Source organism: Arctopsyche grandis, chromosome 1 (assembly GCF_051622035.1).
Source record: "Arctopsyche grandis isolate Sample6627 chromosome 1, ASM5162203v2, whole genome shotgun sequence".
NCBI classification, from domain to species: domain Eukaryota; kingdom Metazoa; phylum Arthropoda; class Insecta; order Trichoptera; family Hydropsychidae; genus Arctopsyche; species Arctopsyche grandis.
This window is the reverse complement of record NC_135355.1, coordinates 31,177,586-31,203,411: the sequence shown is the minus strand read 5'-3', so window position 1 is coordinate 31,203,411 and position 25,826 is coordinate 31,177,586. Positions and strand designations below refer to the sequence as shown.

Here is a 25,826-nt window from a genome sequence, read left to right as displayed (position 1 = left end):
ATTTGACAAATAATTGTATTGATAAAGTTTATTATAAGATAAGAATTGAGTAAAGGAAAGGGAAGAAAAATTAATACAATTGGAAGGAAATAGATGCAGATTTGAGTCGTATTTTGTCCAATCAATAGTGGGAAGATTGTAATCACCGAGTAAAATGAATCGATCCTCTGGATAATTGGTTATTAGATCAGATACTTTATTTAAATGGGTAACTAATAGAGTTTGGTGAGAATTACCAGGAGGAATATAGACAGTACAGATATTTAGTTTAAAAAATTTAGTGGTAATAGTAATCCAAAGGTCTTCTGTGGAAGTTAACCAATTATTTTGAATGACAGAGGGTAGATTATTTTTCACAGCTATTATATAATGAAAATATTGTGTAAAAAGTATACTTATGAAAGAAGTTTGAAAATCACTGAACCCACATTCATATATGTATGTATGTGTGTATGTATATTATATTGCACTAAGCTGCGGTTGACACTTAGTGAAAGTGAATTTCTTGATAATAGTCGATTCTTGAGATTGTAGTCTACGATTTCAATTAGTTTACCATTGAATGCGTAATAAGTTGTTTATTAACTTTTAATTATACAAATATATATAGAGCAAGGCTATCATTGCCATTTGCAAATATTGGTGTAAAGAAAAATTGCGAGTTGTGAATGAAAATTCAAATTAAGGAACAACGTTTCCATTATGCTATACATATTTATTTTTTGTTCCTATATACAATGTATGTAAAGGAAATTTAAAAGAAACAAGAAATACAGTATGTACTTTTACAGTTCATCGGTTGTGTAATTAAAAAAATATTTCAATTGAATTATTCAAAAATATCTATTGTTTAATTTTCTTTTTGATTTAATAGTCTTGCAAATTTGTATGAATAATGCATATATTTCTTTAATATTATGTGGAGTTTAAACTCATATTCAACCACTTCCTTCATTTGCAGATACATATGTACATTTATTTATTTAAAGAAAAACTAATTCCACAATGAAAAAGCACAGTGGTGTCGTGCTAAAAAAATAAGTGCCAGAGCGCTGAATATTAGATAGTAGAAAGGGGGCTTTTTAAAATAAATGTATTGTTTGTACAATGCGAGGAAAATAAGGCGAAAGATGTTTCGGAAAGTGTATAAAAAAGGCAGGTATAAAAAAAACGTTGAATTGATGCTGAAGTTTCATGAAAGATTAAAAAACAAAACCAAAATATTTTTATTTGTTCTATTATAATTATTGTAACTTGCCTTTTGAAATTTTGTAAAAATGTCTATAGAAGTTGTATGTGAGTCTAAATTTGTATGTGGAGATTGCGTGTTGGAGAGGACAATAAGCACAGTGTAGTTTTGAAAAGATTTTTTATTTAATATTGAAAATTATGGTGACCGTCACCGCAACGAATGTTAAAAAGTAGAAAATGTTCGTTTACCATGCATACATATGAAAAACGGTTAGTATACATATCAGTGACGTGCGGTAAAAGTCTCTTTCCCCCCGTCATACATCCTCACTTAATTTGCGCGAGCAGGATACAACAGGAACAAGAGGAACAGGCTTTTCCTCCCGTATTCTGCGCGCGCACATTAAACAAGGCTGTATGACAAAAAGAGAGATAATTTCACCGCATACCACTCATATATATTATGTATACATAGTACTGTTTACCATGCACCCTTTTTTTGATCTTTCGACTTAAGATCTTTCGATTTTCGATCTTTGCCTTCCGATATTTGTGTTTTCGGGCTTTTCACTTTCGGTCCCGTGAGGTAGACCCACCTAAACTTGACAACATACACAAATCAAAAGGACACAAACACTACATATGTATATTATATCAGGGGCTTACAACTTTATTAAAGACATGATGAAAGAAAGATATAGAGAGATACAGTAGAACATTGAATAGAAAAAAAAAGTAAAATTATATAAAAAAATATTATAAAAGAAGGCATGAAAAGAAAATAAAAATATACAAAAGTAATTTAAAATAGTAAAAATAACAATATGTAAAAAATAATTTTATAAAATTCCCAGTTTTGCTACCCGGCTTTGCCCGTGTTTTTATGACCGGACAAATAATAAAAATACTGACCATCTATGCATATTAAAATACTGACTATAAATTTATTAATATCTAAGGAACAAATACTCGAATAAATAAATAATAAATCAAAAATCTTTGTTTTATGTGTGTTAAGTGGGGTCATATTGTCAGTGAAAATATATTTTCACTAGCGTTTTAGTGATATCATGCACATATGTACATATATGTAACTTAAAAATGGTGCGATTTCGTTGTAACATGTGTATATGTACTTATATGATGACCGAATAATAACTTACCGGACAAATAATAAAAATACTGACCATCTATACATATTAAAATACTTCACAAAATTATTTACGTGTTAACAAGTATACAAATCAGTCAGTTTATTGAGCAAAAACATGTAGTGATAAATTAAGAATATTCTCGATATTTTTGAGATTCTAATAAACGATTTCTCGAGATACGAGAATCTCGAATTTTCATAATAAAATATTCTCGAGAAAGGAGAATCTCGAAATTTTACAATAAAATATTCTCGAGAAACGAGAATCAAAATTTCTCGAGAATTCTCGAGAAATCTCGAGACGAGATTTCTCGATCACAACCTCTAGTTGTTGTGACACGTGCAAGAGTCGTCTGTTGTTCTACATTTTTTACTTACCTCTTATTATTGTGGTTCCGTTTGTATTAACTAGTGTTGCGCCCGTTGATTTCAAAGGGTGACTTCGGAAAGGAATTTATACACGAATTAAAATAAAGTTATATGTTATATATATATATATATATATAAATATAGTGTAAGGTAATTCACTTCCCTTCTTGCTTCCCCGCGTCTCCTCGATCACTTGACTCTGATTGGCACTTACTCACATATACATATACACATCGCGTCCATTTTTATATAGATTATTTATTTATTATTTCTCAAATTAAATTATTTAAGATGCTTCAACTGAATTTCACAAAATAAAAAAGTCTTAAAAGTATGAAAGTCTGATCTAAACCTAGCAATTTTTATGTGTTCAACGTTTCCTTGACAACGATACTATGCGTAAATTGTAAACATACGCTTTTGGTTATTCTCCCTTGCAAATATTTAAAATTGTTAGTTTTTTTATAAATTCTATTGAAATGTCTTACAATCGCTGATCAATTATGTCGAAAAAAATGTATAACTTATCATTGGAATTAGAAATTAAGTTGGTGTGCGCTCAAATTCAGTTCAAATGCATTTTTATTTTCATTGCTATGAAGTGATATAGTTAAAATGTGTATCTGTTAAATAGGTTTCCTGTCCTGGTGTATGGTTATGTCTGAATGGATATATTTCATTGGTTGTATCGACACTTGGTATTGAGTATGAAACTAAACACTTGCCTCCGGTCTTTCCGTTGAACTTTCATGAAGTGTTTTACTTTGCAAAGAGTATCGATAGAGCTAATAGCTTGACGGGTCTTCAAAAGGTTCTCGGTAATATATAATAATAATTTTTAGATTTATGTATTTACTTTATAAATTGGTCATTAGATTAAGTTACAATTTTGAATTGGATCTATTTTAGGTTAGAGCAAAATCACGGTGCATGCAAAAAATTAAAATCCTAACCTAATATAAAAAACCACTTAATAATTTCAGAAAATGAATCTTTTCGATGCTTGCTAGTCCAATGGCCTTCTAATTGCAGTCACGAACATGGAAAGGTTCTTGCAAAATTTGTAAGTTCGCTGTCCGACGTACTTTATTCACCGAGTGTATTCACAAATTGTACGGTTGAACTCTTGATGCAATCATCGTCCTCTTTTCCCGTAATTATCTGTCAATTTTAATCAATGAATAATTCATATGCACAAAAACTCAAATTGGTACTTTTATATTCATAATAGATACATAAATGAGCCTCAAGGCTAAGATATTATATGCATATGCAAAAAAAAAACTGTTATGAGTATAAGATTTTATATATAATATATGTAAATGTTAGCCAAATATATTTTAGGGTATATTATCACCAAAGATCGACATAGTATCTGCTATAAAAATCGAAGAAAGTTTGGAAACTTTAATGGAACCTCCGATTGATATTCAAAGACATGTGCAATATGTCGATACGAATTTTGTCAGTAAGCTATCACGACGGCAGCAAGCCGTTTGTCATTCACATGACTATCACAGGTATGTTTGTTTAATGTATATACATATATATATACAATAAATATAGTGATATATTATTTAAACACACAATTTTTCAGACAAAAATGTTCACATGAAGCTTGCAAACATTCCATTAGTAGAAATTCTACATCTTATAAAAGATCAAATCGTTGCAATCATAGGTTTGTGTAAAATTTTTTGTACATAATATACATATAATGTATTTAAATGATTTCGTTTTTATTTTTTTGATTTTAAGATCAACAGTGCAAGTAAGTAATGCAGATATTCCTTCGGTGTCTAAAATAATGGCTTCTGATGTCGATGTGTTTAAAATTCACCGATTGAACGATTGTGGAATCTGCTCCAAGTATCATCGACTGTTTCAAGATTCTCCGATTTCATTGTCTAATTGTTCGCATGGATTAACTTACCAAATACCCAGGAGGTCTTGGTCGTTGTCGGATAGATTCGATGATGATATCCCAGATCGCTTGCACGACAAGTTGGAGGATATCTTTGCTGGGAAATGTTCGTCTAGCAGTCGAGTTTCATTCGATTTGATACCGAAGATTTTCAGTGATGGGTAAGTACTCGAATGATCGATTAATGATTGTGATTATTCATTGAGCAACATTTTGTATACTTACAGAAGCAAAGACTCAACTGCGAATTCAGCTTGCTTGCTCAAGAAATTCGAGGAATTGAATTTGAAGTGTTTATGTAAATAAAAATAAAGGATATGTATATGTTGTGATTTTTGAAAATAGTTTTTTTTAATATAAAAGTGTATGCAATTTAAAAAAAAACTATCATTCATTTTTTATAAATATAATGGTGATGATTAAACTAAGTACAGTATAGAAAATAAATCTGATAAAAAATAATTGCAAAAATATGTAATGAAAAATGCAAACTTTGTGACATGTGAAGGTCAAAATATTGTACAATATATTATGTATATTCCAATGTTGATACATATAATTGTATTTGTAAAAATTCGATTTGATTGAAATATTTATGAGTTTGTTATATGTTTTGAATTTTGTATATATTTTTATATTTACTTGTTTAGAAAATGTTTATTTGATACAATGAAATGTTGTTATTGTTATGTCTTTTTTATTGCAATATGTTTATGTATCAAGGAGTGGAAAGGTATTCATTGTAATAAATACTATACATATGTAATTTGATATTGAATACAATATGAAAATCGTTGCCGAAAATATAGTAAATATTTATATACAGTAATCACCGAGTCAAGGAGTAAAATTCAATTTGATTTTTTTTTGATAATATATATATGTATATAATATAAGATAATGTATCATATTTATATTATGTTTGTTAAAACTTTACATTTTATAAAGTCATTACGCAAACTCATGTACAAATTATGAAAAACTTAAAGAGTATTTTTTGACTTCTTAAAAACGAATGAAACAAACGTGAAACAATAACAAACATCTTTTATTAATTGAGTCGTCTATTTTAGCAAGTAAAATAAAATAAAATAAAATTAATAAAAGTAAAAATAAAACAGATATGTCTCTACACAGGCTATAAGCGCCACGGGAGTGTGGAGTATTCGGATCCGACTGGCAAATATATCAACAAATCCAAATATATACGATAAATCGGACACAGAAAGGGATCCTCTAAATATATATGTATATTTGAGATACACATACATTTAATACGATTATTGTATTTTTGACTACCTATAAAATAAAACATCAGCATATTCGGTCACACGCAAGAAATTCTTTTTATTTTATTTTTCTCTTTAAGATTGCTATGCAGTTACAGCTATCATTTTTTGGTTATAAAGTGATTAGTAATTTACATTCTATCTAGTTTATTTGGTTTTTGTCATCCTGTCATGATATTGTCGACAGACAAACAAGAAAAATAACAACAACAACAAAAAATTGTTTTAAGATTTTCTCTTTTAATCCTCTATGCTAAACCAGATATACAATGCAGACATACTATTCAGAAACACAATATAACCATGCAACAGGTATATGTAGATTTTTTGTTTAATTATATATTTATTACAAATGCAACACAATAATTATTTATTCATATATACGTGTATGTAATGTGCTTCACGATTAATAATTTCAGAATTGAATTATGGGGGAGGGCAGACAAAATAAGTTAGACATTTTGATAATACATATCTCTCGTTATTGTAACTGATTTTTTTTTAAACTTAACGTTTATCGGTGAAACACCCTGCTTTAATCCATATCAAGTTTATACCCTAGACACATTGATTGTTAATAGCTAAATTTATAAACTATTTTCAATTTTTTTTAATTATAAATTTAATGCGCAATGTCCAGCATCGCGGATCAAATTTATCTCACACACATATATTTCATATGTGTAATATAGAAACTGGCGGAGTCCGATGTTACATAGAGCTCAACTAATTTCAATACTGCACGTTTTATATATAAATATAAATATACACATACACAATTTTTTCATATACATTTATATTTATATATAAATATATGGTTTTTAATTCATCTTAATTCATTAACCATAATTAAATACGTACACAAAAGTTTTTTTTTTTGAGATTTGGCGATGATCAAATGTTTATTTCTATGTAATGTACATTCAGTCATTCAATCTTTGTTTTTTTGCAACAAAGAAAATAATTTTTGTTTTAAATATGAAAGAGAGATATATAATAATACGAAACGGTATCACTTGTCAAAATTCACCTGATTCAAATATAATGTCGAACGTTGGCAAGTTTTGATACAATACGCTTCATAATATACAATATGACAAACATTTCAAAACGAATGGTGCACTACGTAATAAAAACAAAAATTAAACTGAATAAATCAATTTTATATACATTATGCGTTAAATTTTTAGTTTTTGATATTCAAAACTGATATTCATTTTTATTTTTTTGGATAGTATCTAATAGTCTTACATTTTTTTTTATTAAATCGAAGAACGCCTATTTATATGAAATGGGAACAAAAAAAAATACTTATGCGATAAAGGAACACTTTGATTTTGGTGGTAAAAAAACTGTTGAAAATATATATGTATGTATGTATGTATATATTATGTATGTAAGTAATCTATTTCATACTAATAAGTGAAAGAAAATAGACAGCCATAATATATTTTCAAAGTGCATAAATTTAAACTTTTCATATTTTATAATAATTAAGATATCGTATTGAGTATGAAATCAAAAATCTGTTGTCAGAAAATGTTTGATAGAAAAATTTTGGTACTTTTTTTCGGAAATAGAGGTGACATTTGAAAACCTTAGCGTTTACGAGATTACATCCTTAAAATTATAAAATTGAGAGAAATAAAAACAAAAAACAAACAATAATTTAAAAATAAAAGGACCCGCCTTCATTTCAGTTCAACTGAAATATACGACATTATTAAAATTATAATGATTATTTTATGATGACAAGAGAAACACAGATTACAAAAAAGTGGATTAAACAACAAACATTGAGTAAATTTAATAACATTAATATATATATATATATATACGTATATATATTATTTTTTTAAATACGGCAATGCAAACGATAGCACACAACGTACCATAATCAGATTATCATAGTGATTCTTTTAGTATAAGTAATTAAAATTTGCAACGATATAACAACAAAAATAATAATATGTGTTTAAATTTCAGAAAAACTTTAAACAATTTCCTTGATCGACGATTTTACGATCAGTTCCACATATTTATTTTAAAGCATCATCTCATAAAAACTACATAGAAAAGCTAACATTATAATCTTTTTTTTTTTTAATATTTCATCAATTCGAAAGGGTCATAAGAATTAATTATTAAATTAAATTATTAAAAAAAAAACATCAGGTCATATATGTTATGTAGGTAATAATATTATTCATAAGTGCGCATTAAAAATGGCCACCATCATATCCAACAGAATGTTAATAACATATATATATATATATATATATATATATATATATATATATATATATATATATATATATATATATATATATATATATATATATATATATATATATATATATTTATATATGTATATACGAAAGGGTTATGGCAAGAGAGAGCAGCTTAATAATAATAATAATAATATTAATAATAAGAACAATAATAGTGATAATGATAACAAACAATTAAAAAAGGAATTGCTTTACAGAGACAAGCAAAACTTGGCATTTATAGTATGATACTGTATGGTGGTTGTTTGCACGCGGATCGTGGTCTTTGCCCGTCGGTGTCCCGTGACGCTATGCTGGCCAGCGAAAAGACGGTCTCTCATTGCCGGAGACGCCACCAGCCCTGAACCTTTTCTGTTAATTTTTTACAAAGTCCCAGCAACCTCCGTCACATTCCACCTTCTCCCTCTGAACCCTCGCCTTCTTCCAACGTAACCTGTGATTAAAAAGAAAATAATACAATCAATATGATGCAGTTGGAAAAATCTGCAATCAAATCAAAAACACTTGAGATGAAGTATCGAGTCTTACTTGGAATCGTATTTTTTCCAGTCTACTGTCGGGACGGTCCGGCGCTTGAGCCGGTGGATCATCCGACGGAGGCGGAGACGGTGGTATCATGCTCTGATACCAGTCGCGGTTTTCCTCCAATGTGTCGAGAATATCCTGAGCGTCTGGATGCACAAGATCGGCCCATGTCTCCCAAAGAGGATGAACAATGTAGTCGATGAAGCCAACCTGATGAATTTATATCATATTTGAAAACTCTTCATACAATGTGTAATTTAAAATTTTAGAACTTATTTCAGATTAATAAAGTAAAAATGTATTATCGAAATAAACTTCAAAAGTTACTAATTAATGAGATCAAATAAATAAAATAATAAAGAAAAATCTTTTTTGGAACAAGGAGATGGAGACATATCTGTTAGTTACGACAATTTTATATACGTATGTAGATTTATACCTGTGATTTTTCAATGGTGGCGTTATGCCTATCGCACATAGGGCTGATATCCATCTTCTGCTCTTGTTCCCGATCACCCTGCTGGAAGAATTCTTCCATTAGCAGTGCCACCCACCGACGGTACAGCGCTAGCGGCTTAGTGGGATTGCTCAAATCGGCGCAGTGCACTAAGTTCTCCAACACTTGAATCCTATCCGTGTAGTTGTCCAATAGGAGCACTCCAGATCCGGCGACTTTCTTCGTCTCAACCATCGTTTTAAGGTCGGCCAGCAGGCTCATGTGCTTAGACATGTCTGTCGATAACACCATGTCTATCACCATTTTGCGCAGCGTTTGGCGTTGCTTCTTATGAAGGTTAATGAAGATGTCACATCCCTCATTCTGGAGTAACTTGAAAGCGACGGCCAAGTGGTGGTTTTCAAGCACCGACTCGTCGTTGTACATCAACGCGAGCTCGGAGCTGGAGTTAATCAGGAACTGGTTCGTCAGACCGGGATGATCCACGTCGTGTATCGTGGCAGCGAACAGAGCTGAACAGATTTCCAAAGGTGTGAATACGGATTCTAAAGCCGGGGTGTTGAGGAGTACGTGAGTGCTTTGTGTCACGTCTGCTGCGTGCAGCGAATTGTGGAACGGATTATCCTTTATGTAGTGGTCCTCTAGTGTCATCATGAACGTGATGAACGTCTTTGGTGGGATCATCAGTGTCTTTAAAAGGTCCCGACTCTGAAACATGACAATGTGAAAGTTAAAATTATTGAATTTCATGAACATACACATACATATACATATATTGCATATGTTATCGGTGGACATGACTTACGGTGAATGCTGTGTAAGCGATGCAAGTCAGAGGGCGATTGGTGGTCAATTCACCAACACGGAATATATCGACGCCCCATCGGTCCACATCGGCGAGGACGCGGGTAAGCTCATCTTCCCGGGCACATTCCACACCGTGTCTTGGCAGCTTTTCGCCAGTGAAACTGTTTGTGTGGGTCAAAGCGCGCTTGACACCTGATATCTGAAAAAATACATTAAAACCTTATAGTAATTCAAAAGGAATATTTAAAATTATATAAAAAAATATATAGAAGGAAGAAAATATATTAACACATATTCTGTTTATCAAAGTATCTTATGTTCTAAATTTTGACAGTAAATTCCAAAAATTTTATATATTATACAATGATATATAGCTCTTTAATACTACTTGAGCTTGTTAGATTAGTTTGGCTGGTTATTTTTAAGATAACTTTACATTGTAAAAGTATTATTCTATTTATATGTAGCTATATTTATGTACGTCATAAAGCATATACCATTTGATTAGTTTTAACATTCCAAATTGAAACATCTAGTAACTTATCTCAAACAATGCTTTGCTATAATCCCACTAATAAAATCACTAAAGAATTTTAAGCTCATTCATTTATAAATTTATAAGACCTGGGGTGGATGTTTTAAAATAATTTCATGGGGTAAATAAAAAAAAGTTGATGATTTGAAAGTCAGAATTTTAAAAACAACATAGGGAATTATTTATTTAAAAAAATTAACAGACTATTACTTGTGACATGGGAGTGGATGAACCGGCATGTCTTGGTCTATCTTTTTTCTTCGCTGACCGTTCCACCGCATCTTCGACGTGCAGAGACGGCACGTCCAACTCTTGTTGTTTATCTGAAAATTATAATATAAGAATTATAAACTTATACCACACTTCATTGAAAATTTATTATATATGTTTGTTTAAGTTGCAAATTTGATTGAAATATTTAAGCTACCTAAGAATGTAGAGCAGATGTATTCTGAGATTTGATTTCCTGATTTACTGGATTCTGAGAAGTGGCTCAACTCTTTGTTTAGCATTCGCTTGAACTGTGAAAAGAAATATTACAAAAAATTAGTTTTATATATTCAATAAATGTACATAAAAATCAAAAATTATAATTTGAATTCAAATGAAAATTTGGCAGTACAATCAATGTGTGTTTATGAAAACCTTTTAAGAAATTTATAATTACATTTTTAAGTAATATATATATATATATATATATATATATATGTATATATATATATATATATATATATATACATATGTAGCTGTATTGCGAATTTTGTAGACGGCTAATGATAATTGTCTCGGAAAAATATCATGTGAAATTTGTTTTCATATGTTTGAAGTCTATCAAAGAGAACAATCACAAGCCGTGCTTCAAATTTCCCAACATATCTGCTTTGAAATGAATCGTAGTGAGATTTAAACCAAAGTTTAAAGTGTTACGGATGAATTGAAACGGAAAGTTAGTTCGTTCCGTAGAATAAAGTGATTAGTTAGAGGTAAAGTTTCAAGATGAAAAGACCTGTAGAGCGAAAACTGTCACAACCGTGGCGATGTTCGCCAAGATTCCATAGGTGGCTGCGAGTTCATTGAGGGCATCAGCTTGCGCCCCAGGCTCCTCAGCCCTTTGGCCCTCAGGTACTATTTTCTTTTCAACGCCCATATTTTACTCAATCACTCGTCGATACTTTTATGTCTGATCGGTTCTATGTATACAAAACATTCACATTTAATATTACATATACGAAAGCGTTTGTCAACTTGTCACTAACAACTGATATTCACATTTAAGTTTGATCCACTGCGGATATCAGCGAGCAAACCATTGTGTATCACCGAAACTTATTTTTCACACCACAACATTTCAACACAACTGAAAAACTGTCGACGATATACTAAAACCAACTGACGATATGGAAGTGTGTCCGAGCTGCTTTTATAGACTTGCTTATCAGTGGTAAACAAAATGTTTAGTTTGCGCAACGATAGCATGGTGAGCCAATAATCTTTCCGATCAACACTCATATTGAAGTTCGCCGTTGTAATTAATTTATTTTTATTGGTTCGCATTAATAGGCTTGATTACATTACAGCTATAGTTCTTCAGTTATTGTGATCACTGGTTAATATAATCAGTAAGAAACTATTCATATAAATTATTATATTTTTTTAATATTGCAAATCTACTCATATTAGAACAAATTTATTAAGCACAATACTATTTTTATAATTCGATTACTTTAACAACAATGTATGTTACTATTATATATTATGAATCAATGTCAATACTTGAAATTATTGTTCCTTGGATTAATAAGAAATTGTTACAAACACGTGTTTCATGTAAGTTTCCAAGTATCTATTATATCTGAATTGTAAACAATAGAAATTTTATATTATATATACAAAGGTATTGATAAATCTTGAGCATGTATACACTACATATGATGATATGTTTTTGAGGCGTTGTTATTATAAGAGAAGAAATATGCAGTTAGTAAAGCATCGATATGTAAATTATGTACATATATCCATTGTTAGTTTGCAGAGTTAAAAAAGTAAACTAACACCACTTGAATACCATCACCATCGTATTTCATAACTCATTCTAATATTGACATAGTATTATGATTTTTCACGAGTCACTTATAAATCTAAGATTATTGACTTGGTGACTTAAATAAATTCGCAATTCCAGAGTTATTATAGAAATTCCATAAACATAACTGATAATGATTTTCACAAAGAAAACGAATCTTTGTAAAGTAGCATCTCCGGTGTTTTCATTTCCGCAAGATATCCTAAGCTTTCATTATTGTATTGGATGAATCATTGCGATTTTGCCAATTAGTGACGTACTTTGGTCATTACCGGTGATAATCAAGTTACCAGAATGGTTTCATTAAACGTGTACAAACACATATGAAATCGTACTTAATCAGACATATGGTCTGGATTTCTACATCACATCGAGATATAGGGGTGGGGAGAGTGTATTCGATAATGAAACTATTGATGTTGTTATCTCGCATATTGTATTTGCAGGCATTGTGTTCAACAATAATGAAAGGATTATGCAAAATCGCATCGGCGCAGTTAAGCGTGAGTCACGCTTTTTTTAGGTTAAGATCGTCTTCTTCCGAGAGGTTATGTTGGGACGCCATTTTGAGTTTTGTTGTTGGGACGCCATTTTAGGTTTTGTTATTGGAAAGGACTATGAGAGGGTCTCTCGCCACCGTGGCGCCGGCGTAGTAGTAATTCGTGCCCCGATCACCATTTATGGTCATGGGTGGTTCAAATTGTTGTTGTTGTTATTGGTGGTGCGGGGGCGGAAGCGCACTCGTCTTTCGCGACCGGTTTTCGCCATTCGCGAATCCCACGCGATCGAATCTTTTACGTATCACGAATGCTTAATAAAGATGGAAATTGATTGCTATAACCGGCGGCTGCGTGTCACGATCGCGTTATAATGTGCATGATCGGAATGAATTGAAAAATTGAATGTTGTTTTCTTTTCAATTGCCGATTCCTTTCCTTTCTTCTCACTAAATTAGAGAGTGCAAGTAAATGCAAAGCACCACTTTGGATCGCTGACTTTTAAATGAGTGTTTCCTTTCTACGGGTTTCCTCTCGTTTTATTTAATTATTCTCCGTCTTTACACTTCAAGTAGTTTAACTATAACCTATCTAACCTTTACTCGTTTTTTTTGATTAATTATATTAAAACAATTTCATATTTTTCTTCATATTTAAATCAAGTAAGAAAATTCAGGAAAGAAAAATAATACGTGTTATCTATGGATGTAGCCGAATTCGTAACATGCGACTTGTTTAAGAATTAATTAAATTAATTTTAATTTGTTACTATAATAACTAAATATATGTAATATTTACTGATAAAATTATTATTTTTAAAACAGACAGGTATATTTTTTATCATATTATGGTATGTATGTAAGAAAAATATAAATATACATAAATACGTATTATGAAAATCGTTTGGATAAAAATAGTTTTAGCCCTCTTGGAATCGGTCTTTCCTTAATCTGAATATAAAATGAGTTTATACGTTAGCGATCACAAAGTCAAATTCTCTAGCCTAATCCTGGAGAAAAACCTTACTTATGATTTATGATCAATCAGCACATTGTCATATCCTTTTACATATTTTTCTAATATGACAATATCGTTCAGCTTAAATTTTCTACCGTCAGCATAACCGTAGATTAGACTTCCTCGAAGTTAAATACTAATAACTGCGGTTTCCCACAAGTGCTCGAAGGTCTCTTAGGTCATTATTTGTCATTTATTAAGAGTAGCTATGCTTTTGACTTATGATGACATTTATTTTTGCGACCTTATATTTAATATGTACCCATCTGTTTCCATTACAATCTCCTCTACATGTACATACAGATATTTTACGCAGTATGAAAATTGCCAATTTAAAAATAACTCTCACGTGCTTCAGATATACACTCAATAAATTAAATCTTTAAATAGCCTTAGTCCGCCCTGTAATTTTCGTTTCCCTTTTTTGAATGTAGACAATGAGTCTTTACATCAACGATCTAAAAGAACAGAGTGGAGGTACCACTTGTTTCGCGACAAAGTTTAAAGTTGAGCGATTGCGTGCCTCGATACAAAGCGAGAGCAGACCTTTGCGACGTTAATAGAAAAGCCTCGAAATAGCCACTGAGGGGGTGCTCTTAAACACCCCCATAACTCCCTCTCCCGGTCGTCTTCTTCCTCGGCTTCCATTGCCTTGACACGCTTTGATCGAAAATTTCGATTAACGGAATACCGTGTGGGTTATAAGTCGGTTTCACTTTTGCCATCCTTGGTTTCAAAGGTGGATAGTTTCACACCTTGAATTCGCCACGGGCCAATTTGGATCTGTGGCGCGAGACCTCGACCATTTATAATGCTTTTGACTTTGGAGAACCTTTGGTTTTATCGAGGCAACGAAAAAAAAAATTCCACCGTGAGAACACACACATGTATCTAGGCGGATAATTGTGCTAAAATTTGAAACTTTTCTTCAAATATCACGCACTTTCAATTTGCTATTTGGGCGTCAATTACTTTGCCCGAGTATTAATGAGTAACTTTGAACAGATAAAGGGCAAATGGGTTCATCCGTCTATTTATCAATTAGTATTCTAGTTTGCGACCTTCTTCTCAATTGAACCACCTAATTATAGTTACATACATATACAATGTAGGTTAACTTTCATTCTTCAACGATCTTTTTATATAAATTTTATAGGAATATTTGAATTTATAGCTGAATTGTCTGACATTACTCAGGCACAACGGTAAAAGTTGAAAACAAAGTAAAAAGTGGAATTTTTTCAATAAATTTTATATGAACCCGTGTTTCAACCCCTTACAAAAACCGTTTGCATTCGATTTCATAGCAGCAGCATAGATCAATGGTTAGCATGTAATGCTTTCAATTGTATGGTCACAGGTTCTATCCCATATGCTGATGGCCATCTTGGATATGTGGCCCCAAGATCGATCGTTTCCAATCAGAGTTTGCCAATTCATCTGATTTCATTGAAACGGTTCCAACAAATTGGAAATCCTGTCCTATCTATTCCTTTCGCATAAATTCGAGTAATTCAGCATCTAGATTTTCGCTGATTTGAAAATTTGTACGTTGAACGTTTGACCATAGATATTGTGTTTAATAAATGGGTGTATACCTGTTTAAATAATTAATAAATAAATCTTAAATTGTATCGCACAGTCGTCGCGTTGGAGTAATCTGTTTGACGAGTGTGCATGATTGATTGAATAAACAAAAATAAAATAATATACATATATGTATGTATATATGTAGTCGATACGTTTCGACCCACTCTCTGGAATTAATTTCCTTAATTGTTATTACTAACGACAATTTGTTTGGGACTTGCATATAAACAACCAATTTTATCCCAATGTTACAGTTCATCCGTCGACTTTCTTAAAAAAAATCTTAACTCTTGACAAAAGAAAATATTCTTGAATACGTCATTAAATTTTATGACGACTAAGGCAATATGCGACAACTTTCTAAAAATCAATAGGTTATAGAACCCTCACGAAAGGGAGCCGGAGAAGGGAGTGTGCGGTGTAGATTTGCGTCACAGGTGACGTCACACCTGCCGTAATAATATGTGTAAAATAATGAAGAAAAATAAAATTAACAAAATAAACTAACAGTGAGTAACGCATGGGTCATACACACATACGAGCAGACAAAGAAGGTACATATGCTGGCAAAATTAATGCACTATGCGTAATTAAACATTATACGCATACACGTGAAATACCTTTATACGGTATTGCTATAAATATCTCACAAAGAAAGGGGACTTTGCGTACCCGAGGGGTTGGGTCGGTTTTTGACGTAGTTTCGCCGGAGAAGGGGTGGGTTTTGCGGGCTGGGTGTATTGGGGTTTGGGTTCGGAATGACGTCATACCGAGAGAAAGTGATTGTGCGGCCTCGGATGGGGTATTGACCATACTTTTGACCGGGTTCTTGTGCGCTATTGCGACAAAATTAATTACTGACATCGAAAGTGGGATGACGTCGGATATAATACACTAATCGAATCTGTGAGTTCGTTTATTACATTGATATAATTAAGGTTAAAAGGAAAATTTCGCAGGACACACCCATCCAAACGCGATCAATTTGGACCACTTTTCGCACGGGCGAAAGCGAGATAACGTATGTATTAACCCACTTATTTTGCGGGAAAAAAGTGGACCAATGCAATTAAACGCCGACGCAAACAATCAAATTTATTGTTCGTACGATTCCTACAAGACTACATAGTTTTGGAGTGACTTAACTTCTGTCTGTTACAGTCGTTCAAAATTCTAAGAATTTTACAATAAGGGAAAAATTGTCACAAAGCATATGTTCTTTTTCGAATAGATTACGTCAAACTGAATAAATATTATTAATTATATTTATCATGGTGCCATTAAAGGTGACACAATTGGCCAAATTTGTACGTTTGCACTTTATATAAATTTATAACATTATTATTCTAAATTTGAAGTTATATTCAAATAATGAAGATAGGTTGCCGATTTGCTTGAAATCGTTTCAACAATGAAATCAGACAAATTGGCAAACTCTGAAAGGAAGCGATCGACCAGCAGTCACAAACATACATGATTTGGCCAGTAGCTGACTCCTCAGTTGATAACATTATACGTTAGCCATTGAACTATGTTGCTGGCTATATGTATTAAAATATATAGAACAAGTATTTCTATATCGTACAACTATTTTTGTACTGTTCGTAGATAATTAGGGAAACTTTTGAGATTAAGATTAAGTATTTCTATTCATACTTTGATCACGATTAAGGCTTAAAGGAAGTCGACAAAAATACGTACAATATAATCCTTTTATATATAGATTTAAGTATTTTGGGTTTATTGTTTACGTTTTGAAAGGGATGCAATGTTTGCCTATGTATATAGTAAGCCGATTAAATAAATATTTTTTATGATAATGATTTATGATTTTTTAGATCATCAATCCACTAATAAAGAGAATGTATTGACCATTCTAAAATGTGCGATAGTGATACTAGTCACACATTGGCACGTTAGCGACAAGAGTGTGACGTGAACGAGCGAAAATCGTCATAATGCGTCACGCAGTACAGATCACGATCTCTCAATTTGCATTGTTATAAATTTGAAAAAGCGCACGCAAATAAACGATAAGATTGCAAACTACCGCAATATAGGCAACGTAACGGTTTTAATAAAATCACTCGATTAACATTATGGCTTTTATTAGTGGGTTGGTGGTCTCGGTAATTAGCATGAATTTATCTCGCATTTAGCCGCAAAAGCGATAAAATGTATTATCGTCTAATTAGGCGCACTCGAGATTAGAGCGTTGTTGCCGAGTGGATTGAAAGCATTATGCATTGTGCGGAGGTGAAAAAAGTTTGAGAATCGACGAAAAGTGCAATTCAATTGTGTGGGAAAAGTGTTGCGCAAGCGATTGCGCAAAAAATTAAGCCGATTTATGTATTGCATGTAGAAAGTTTATGTGAGTGCGTGACAGTACAGTGCACTGTGATTTTTTCCCGTTGCGATTTCCGCTTCCCGTTTTTGCAATTAAAATGGCGTCGATATCCGCAAAACGGTGACTAAAGTAGTTAAGTCACGCGTCCGTGACGAAAATCGGCTAATGCTCCAAAGCGCTAATATGATTAATACAAGTTTCCAAACATTTACTTATGTACTATGTATACTAATCGTAGAAAATTTCAACATATATTTGAGAAATTTTCGTATAATTGAAAAAAAAATCGAATTTGAATTCAAAATGCATGTCAAGTTGATAAGGTTATGTACATATGTATGTACGTGCGTTCGAGGCGACATCTGTCGTTTGCAAATACAAAACTTTCAGTTTTTCAGTTTGTTAAAATCCGTCAAACACAAATTGAATATTAGTATAATATAAAATAAAATAAAAACAGTCCAACGGAAAGAAAAATAAGTTTCGATGACGAATAAAAGTATCATGTAATAATTCATATATTATGTAAAAAATAAATAAAAAAAAAAACGGTACATACCTAATAACGTCGCAGAAACGGTTAAATTATTATTAAATAACAATAAATACAATTAGAAAATATCACAGGGTGTTTATTACAAGCTATCGAGGTTTCGAATTAAACAAATTAAATTAAATGCACTGCTTTTGAAACGTCCTCACTTATGTATATCACAGTTTTGGAAAGCGCGTGGACTTTCTCTACAATATATATATATATATATATATGAATATATATGTATTAACTTATCGGTCCTTTCACTCGCGACAATGAATAAGGTTATGGCCGGCTTTTGTTTCGTCTTCGCGAGCGTATAGTACAACGCACGTTTTCTCCTATTGACGCGCGTGTAAAAGTCTCTCATGTGTGCATGAGACAGGGGGCGCTAGTGACACGTCTTAACACTGAGAAGTTTGGCGCGCGACTGTCGCTTGCAGCGCCATCCCCCCCACTATATATGAAGCTCAACAGCATCATGGCTACAGGGCGTACGTGACGTCCAACACATTTTTTATGACGTTATTTTATTTAACTTGAAAACTCTTTTGGTGGGTCAGAATTCTTGTAATTCATTTTTGACCCACTTACACTCCCTGTGTCAATTTTCTTGAAATTTCGACAACACTATAATATCCTATCAAAATTTGAGGTAAACCCCCTCCTCTTAATCAACAGAAAAAGTTAACAAAGTTGATAAAAGTTTTGTTTGAAAATGGTATCTGTTTACTTGGTTATCATATCAATTAATCAACATTAACCCTATGAATGCTGACCAACGCCGATCGGCGTTTTGCCAACAATCCCATGAGCCCATAGATGTACATATAATACTGTTGCGTAGGGGTGGGTGGAGGATCCAAGTAAAATGCCAACAGTCGTCTCACAGCATTTATTGATGATTAAGGAGATACACGCACTGGCAGTGCTCAGTCCAGAATGACCTGATATCGCCTTATAAGGGATAGATCTCTCAGGACATCTTCGACGTCTAATTTGTTTACCTATTGTTATGGTCACGTACGGATATGTCTTCCCACGACATTCCCACGACACGGTACAGGTCAATTATGCGAAAGGACCAATACCAGCCAACTCCGTCGCCATTGTTTAGCCTACATGCACTTAGCTTGTCGCTAATCCTTAAAACCACTTACACCGGTCACACGGTCTCTCAGGACGCTACCCGGCCTAATCCGATCGCAATTACTCGGCGGCTCTTTTTAGTATACGTAACAATACATAGATCCGCCCTCACGCTTTATAATGGTCTCCCTTTTGGCGCATGCAAAATACATTTATTTATTTATATAGCAAACTGCTAATACACATAACACAAAATAACAAAACTATAAATCATCTTCCACAAAGGTATCCATTAACACCCTGCAAGAAAGCATCAATGTTATTAGAACTTCTAATGCCTTCAGGAAGGGCATTATACATTTGAACACCTCTGTGAAAAACACCTCCTGCAGTTTTAGCTTTCTTAACTCTACCTATAATTAATTTATTCCTATTTCTCGTTTTATAATTATGTATATCACTATTCTTAACTATATGATTATTACAATATTTGGGTAATATATTCTTACATGGCGCATGCACACTATCTCTCAGTAGGTAGTTAGGTTCTAAGTAGGAAAGGTCGATTGCGGAGATCTTGTCGATAGATATGCGGAGATCTTGTCGTCACTAACTGAGGGGTGCGGGGGGTTTAACTAGCGGGGAAGTGAAAAAAACGACGAACGCTGCGTCGTAGGGAAAAAAACCTTTTTTTTCCCCAACTTCCCCGCTAGTTAAACCCCCCGCACCCATCAGTGACGACAAGATCTCCGACGAAAATCACAAGTCAGGGCCCATATATGTGTATTATATTTCTATGCATGAGCCTGAAATATAGGGGTGACCGTAAAAAAGTCGACAATGTTCGTTTACCATGCATACATATGAAAAACGGTTAGTATATACATATGTATATCAGTGGCGTGCGGTAAAACTCTCTTCCCCCCGTCGTACATCCTCATTTAATTTGCGTGAGCAGGATACAACCATGCACTCTTTTTTTATCTTTCGACTTAAGATCTTTGCCTTCCGATATTTGTTTTTTCGACCTTTTCACTTTCGGTGCCGTGAGGTAGACCCGAAATATAGATTTAGATAGGCGTTGAAAAAAAAAATCTCCAAAATACACAGACACACAGACGCACACACACACATTTTTTCTAGAGCATGAAATCGTGATCAGTAATCGATTCTGAGTTCGAATTTTCGCATGTTCACAAAACTTCATCTATTGTTAGTACGTACATATGTAGATAAAGTACATAATGCATTGAACATGGGTCGTGTAATCCGAGTCAATGCTTATAAAGGCTGGTTTACACCGGAATTTCTGAATTTATAACCATAGCAGAATTTCTAGATGGAAATCCGTAACTGCTGAGTATTTTAGATTATGGCTTAGCATTTAGATTGTGAGCATTACATTTTAATGAAGATGGAACTAGTTTTGGAAAAATACATTCATTAATGGAGTCTAAACGCACCTTTACAAAACTCGAAATCCTCGGTGGTGGTTATCTAGGGTAGTGATCTAGGGTTTGTTTGGACTAGTTTCAATTTTTATACCTGCTTTCTATTAGACTAAATAATTCTAGTTGGAAATGTTGGCGAAATTTTCAGCGTGGCGGGCTTTTAACATAAAAGACGTCTGCACTCAAAGGGTTAAGTATACTTACATACATATATGTAACAGTCCAATTATATTTTTAGTCGTAATATATTCCAACTTACGTTTCAGGTCATTCATATTCGAATACAATGCAACTATGTAGTAAATTATGACTCTACAAGCGCAAATACAAATACAGGTTATATAAAGTATAAAGTAAACAACACAAAAAATGTAATTATTCATTATTTTTTACTAAGATTTCTCAAAAGAATTTCCAGTCATCATAGGCTCAATTGATTAAAATTTTGAATTTTAAAAACACAATAAATTGCGGTTTGAAATATAATATAATGACGTGTTAATATTATATGCTTTCAATAATGTGCGCCAGTTGTAATATATAAGTTGAGTTTTGACATCTCTGATGTCTTTACAATCGCTTTAAAATAAAACAATGCGTTAATATTCGCTAGGTATTACAAATAAAGGTAATGAGTATCGTATTACGATAACTCTAAGAATATGCTAAATAGAAAATGTGACTTTCCAACTCAATTTACTAGTCGAGTGATGTTTTCACGAAAACTTAACCCCTACATATAACCTGGTACCAACATATAGTTGAGCTGTATTTTCAGTTATAATATATTTTTACCAATTGGAATGTAATTCGCCATATGAATCAACTAACGTGGGTTAGACGATATATATTACAATTAGTCACTATAACTATATATATATTATGTTATAAACTATAACGTATACAATATGTTGTGAATATGTCACGATTTTATAATAACCGAGGGATGAAAAATTAAACTTTATAAAATCATTCAATTTATAACTGAAGTCCAGATATAGAATTTCTCTCAGGTAATTGAAATTGGGTATATACATATGTACATATTGTGTCCTCGGTGTGTGTAAGTAGAGTGACTTTTTAGTCATCGTGTAGTAAAGCCGCTCAGTTTCGGTTATTTTAATAATTTATTGTAACACTCTAAAATGCTGTATGTGTACACGTCACGAAGGTTAATTTTGGTACTAAAATTAGCACTTAAAATATCGAGAGCGTGTCAATTGTGTTTATAGCTTCGATTTATGTTTATGAATGTTTCCAGAATTTTTAGTTGGTTTTCATAAAAAATATTTACATATTTTATGAACCGTCTTTTATAGATAGAAAAATGAAAATTTGATGCCATGGATATTATATGTAAGTATGTATATACATATAATAATATAATTATATTTTGATGAATTATAAAACTGAAAAGACGTATAAATTTTTTTGTATTATATATATATGTATATTGGAGATTGGTGATGTTTTTGCCGATCTGAAGTGAAAGTTTAATTAACTTTTATAATGGTTTTAATATTGAATATTGTTAATATTCAAATGACTACAATACATATTTATTCATTACGAGCATAACATAGAAAGTAGCACTGAAAAAAAAAACGATTTAGCAAAACTTCAGGAAGAGTTATTTTACTATGAAATTTTTTTGATTTTCATTATTCAGTACATTTTTAATATAAAAACTGTTTATTTATTTATACTTTGGGAAAGGCGGCATACCCGATGGACTCAATCTTTATATTTTACCAAGATGCCGTATTCCGATTGCCCCTGAGCCAAATCTATGGTATTAAATTTGTAAATATATATAAATTTTGAAATCATATTCAAATAGTGGTGGTCATAGTGGGTAGAATGGTTTTAGCCTGTTTGATGAGGAGCCGTTTCAAAAATGAAATCAAATACATTGGCAAAATCTGATTGGAAACGATCGATTTGGAGTCACAAATATCCATGCCTTACCAGCAGCACTACAAATAATACTCGGAATATTTTTTTTCAATTGAGGTCAACCCACGGGATTTTACCTAGCAACTTCTAGGTGGCTAGCATTAACGCAACCAACAAGCTTAGTTGTTTGATACAACTTGCAATTAATTAATATTATATTTTCAATGTGAAATAGCGCATTACAATTTCACAACAAAACGTTAATCAAATTTTCCATTACAATAATTTGACCACCAGTTTAACCTAATTAATAGAAAGTGAGTTAATTGCCGAAACAGATGCTTTCATATCTATTAAATACAGTCGCATGCGTGTGACCCTATTTCAAACTCGTCTATTATTTTCCATTAAGTATAATAAATTCGGGTGTCGATGATGCATAACATACGCCCGGCAACAGACTCGGAAAAAATTAAAAGAACCAAAACATCGCTTCATCGATCCGCCGATTGATTTAATCGATTCGATCCAACGAAAACAATCGCACAGCAATAAAATCTCTGCCGGCATGTGAACAGTCAAACGTATCGATTTGACGTACGTATTCGAAGGACGTCGTCGGGTCACCCTAACCGGGCGATTTGTATGCGAAAAATTTCCTACGAAATAATAAAAATCTGCACGGAGATGTTGCGCAATAAAAACCGGCTCGAACGACTTTTGCCGAAAACCGAAACTGGGATGATGGGTCGTTGTTGATGCCTTTGCCGAATCGGTATTGGGATCGCAGCCATATTGGATTTTAACAACAATGGAAAATCGACCTACGCGACGAAAGTGGCGTTGCGCAAAATCCGTCTCTTCATAATAACAATCGCAAAAAACTATTTACGCCTTGCAATCACTATAATAAGGTCAAATTTAGCACAACAACACGACGAATCAAATTCTACCCTAAAACGAAAGTTCACCAATTTCAGCCGCCAGGCTGCGCTAGTGTATTGCTTCCACGCTTCATTAACTTGAAAAATACGCAATTCATATTGGTCAGCTAAGATGATCTGGTCAATAGGAATTGCGTATTTGCAAATAGCATAATAGAATTCTGTCTGACACAATAGTGCGCATATTTACGACAACTGAAACTTGACAGTAAATGTCACACATACTAGTATTCTTTAATAAAAATAATTTATTTAATGATAAAATACGGGCATTATATATGATTTTAGATGACACGTGTGCAATTTTATGTATGGACTACGCAGTATATGTATGTACATGATACATAAACGTGGCTTGTACTAATTAATTAAGAAATATAAATATTACCCTTATTTATTTCCCACTGCCTTTTTACAAGGTATGCTAGGCTATGACTCACTATTTTTGGGAAGAATTATTGCTATTTCCAAATATTTCTTTGGAGTGTTAAAGGGAAGAATCGACAACCCTTCGGTTTTATTGGAATTTAAATTTTTGGCACCTGAGTGTGGCAGAGTTTTGCGTCATCATTTACTTTTCCAACATATTCCTGCGAAAACGTCTGCTTTCAATAACTCGTCTCTTGTAAAGGCTATCCGGTTCCTTAATGTTATTGATGAGCATTTTGACCTGTTCAATTGTCATGTTGATGAGCTGGTTAGTTTCTTAAGATTCAATACGAGGCTATTTGAATGAGATGAATGATTCGTATTTTTATTGCTTTTTCTTTATTTGCTTTCTATTTTTTTTTGTAAGACTAGTGTGACGCTTTGGGGCAACCTGTCAGGTCACACTGGTCATTTTATTGTTGTTATTATTATTTTAAAATAATAAATAATAAATTAAATACATAAATAAATATTGCACACTTTTTTTTACCAAAAGCTATATTGAAGTTATGTATATTTATTTATTTAATGTTACAGTCGAAGTACACATAGTTTTAGTTGTAATATGAATGACGTTTTAGGTGATTCATATTCGAATACAATTCAACAACGTGCGCCAGTTGTAATACATCTAACAGTTGAGTTTTGACAGCTCTCATGTATTTACGAATGATTTGGAATTCAATAATGCGTTAATATTTGATAGGTATTACGTAAAAAGGCAATGAGAACCGTATTACGAGAACTCTAAGAATATGTTCAAAACAAAAATATGAATCAATTTATTGGTCGAATGACGTTTTAACGAAAACCTAACTTCTCCATTTAACCTGGTATTAACTTATAATACTGTATTTTCAGTTGTAATATATTTTGACCAGTTGGAATGTAATTCGCTACATGAATCAACTAATGTGAGTTAGACGGAGTATATTCCAACCAGTCAAAATATATTACAACTAAAAATACACATCAACCATAACGGTACCAGGTTAGATGGAATATATTTCAACTAGTCAAAATATATAACAACTGTAACATATATAATATATAGATTATTCCATGTATATTTTTGGTCTATAGTATTTGGGTATGTGGTATAAAGAGAAGAGATTAGCACATGATAGATAAATAAGTGCAAGTATAGCAGAATTGCCAAGTTAACCGAAACGAGGCAGAATTAATGCCACAAACGCAATCAGTTTGCGACATTGTAATTAAATCGTAAATAATCACGCATTGAACCGGTTAATGGGAATGTTTACATGTGGATGCTATTTGCGTTTCTTAAACAGTCGTAGTTTCAATTAACGGATGCGACCCGATACGAATGCAAGCTTGCACGTTTAGAATTGCACGAGGTCAGCGAAAAATGCACATGCTATACTGTTATTGGTTTGTTTGTTT

General features: G+C 32.4%; 2 protein-coding genes across 4 annotated transcripts in view; one reads left to right on the top strand and one right to left on the bottom strand.

The window, feature by feature from the left end:
• Positions 1 to 3,096: 3,096 nt before the first annotated feature.
• On the top strand, positions 3,097 to 5,463 carry LOC143910390 (uncharacterized). The gene is made up of 6 exons (XM_077428837.1): positions 3,097 to 3,531; positions 3,697 to 3,866; positions 4,058 to 4,233; positions 4,311 to 4,394; positions 4,472 to 4,798; positions 4,865 to 5,463. The coding sequence occupies exons 2-6, from the start codon at positions 3,843 to 3,845 to the stop codon at positions 4,941 to 4,943; spliced, it is 690 nt and encodes a 229-aa protein (XP_077284963.1). The 5' UTR covers positions 3,097 to 3,531; positions 3,697 to 3,842; the 3' UTR covers positions 4,944 to 5,463.
• A 2,980-nt stretch (positions 5,464 to 8,443) lies between these two features.
• Positions 8,444 to 25,826, bottom strand: part of LOC143909925 (3',5'-cyclic-AMP phosphodiesterase-like) — a 218,150-nt gene continuing 200,767 nt past the window's right edge. For 2 of the 3 annotated variants that reach the window (XM_077428206.1, XM_077428215.1), the window contains exons 9-14: positions 10,969 to 11,062; positions 10,752 to 10,864; positions 10,005 to 10,205; positions 9,182 to 9,907; positions 8,746 to 8,952; positions 8,444 to 8,650 (exon numbers count right to left, since the gene is read on the bottom strand). In XM_077428206.1, the coding sequence (XP_077284332.1) occupies positions 8,603 to 8,650; positions 8,746 to 8,952; positions 9,182 to 9,907; positions 10,005 to 10,205; positions 10,752 to 10,864; positions 10,969 to 11,062 (1,389 nt within the window). In that variant the 3' untranslated portion in view covers positions 8,444 to 8,602. Of the gene's footprint in view, positions 8,651 to 8,745; positions 8,953 to 9,181; positions 9,908 to 10,004; positions 10,206 to 10,751; positions 10,865 to 10,968; positions 11,063 to 11,547; positions 11,732 to 18,634; positions 19,046 to 25,826 lie in introns of those variants that run through there. The other variant, XM_077428223.1, reaches the window with a different exon arrangement.

What these genes read in the sequence shown, in the direction of transcription:
- LOC143910390 (XM_077428837.1), top strand. Translation starts at nt 3,843, where the DNA reads ATGCAATCATCGTCCTCTTTTCCC. An exon ending in CATTCACATGACTATCACAG is followed by an intron (nt 4,234 to 4,310) that starts GTATGTTTGTTT and finishes ACAATTTTTCAG; the next exon opens with ACAAAAATGTTCACATGAAG. An exon ending in CCGAAGATTTTCAGTGATGG is followed by an intron (nt 4,799 to 4,864) that starts GTAAGTACTCGA and finishes GTATACTTACAG; the next exon opens with AAGCAAAGACTCAACTGCGA.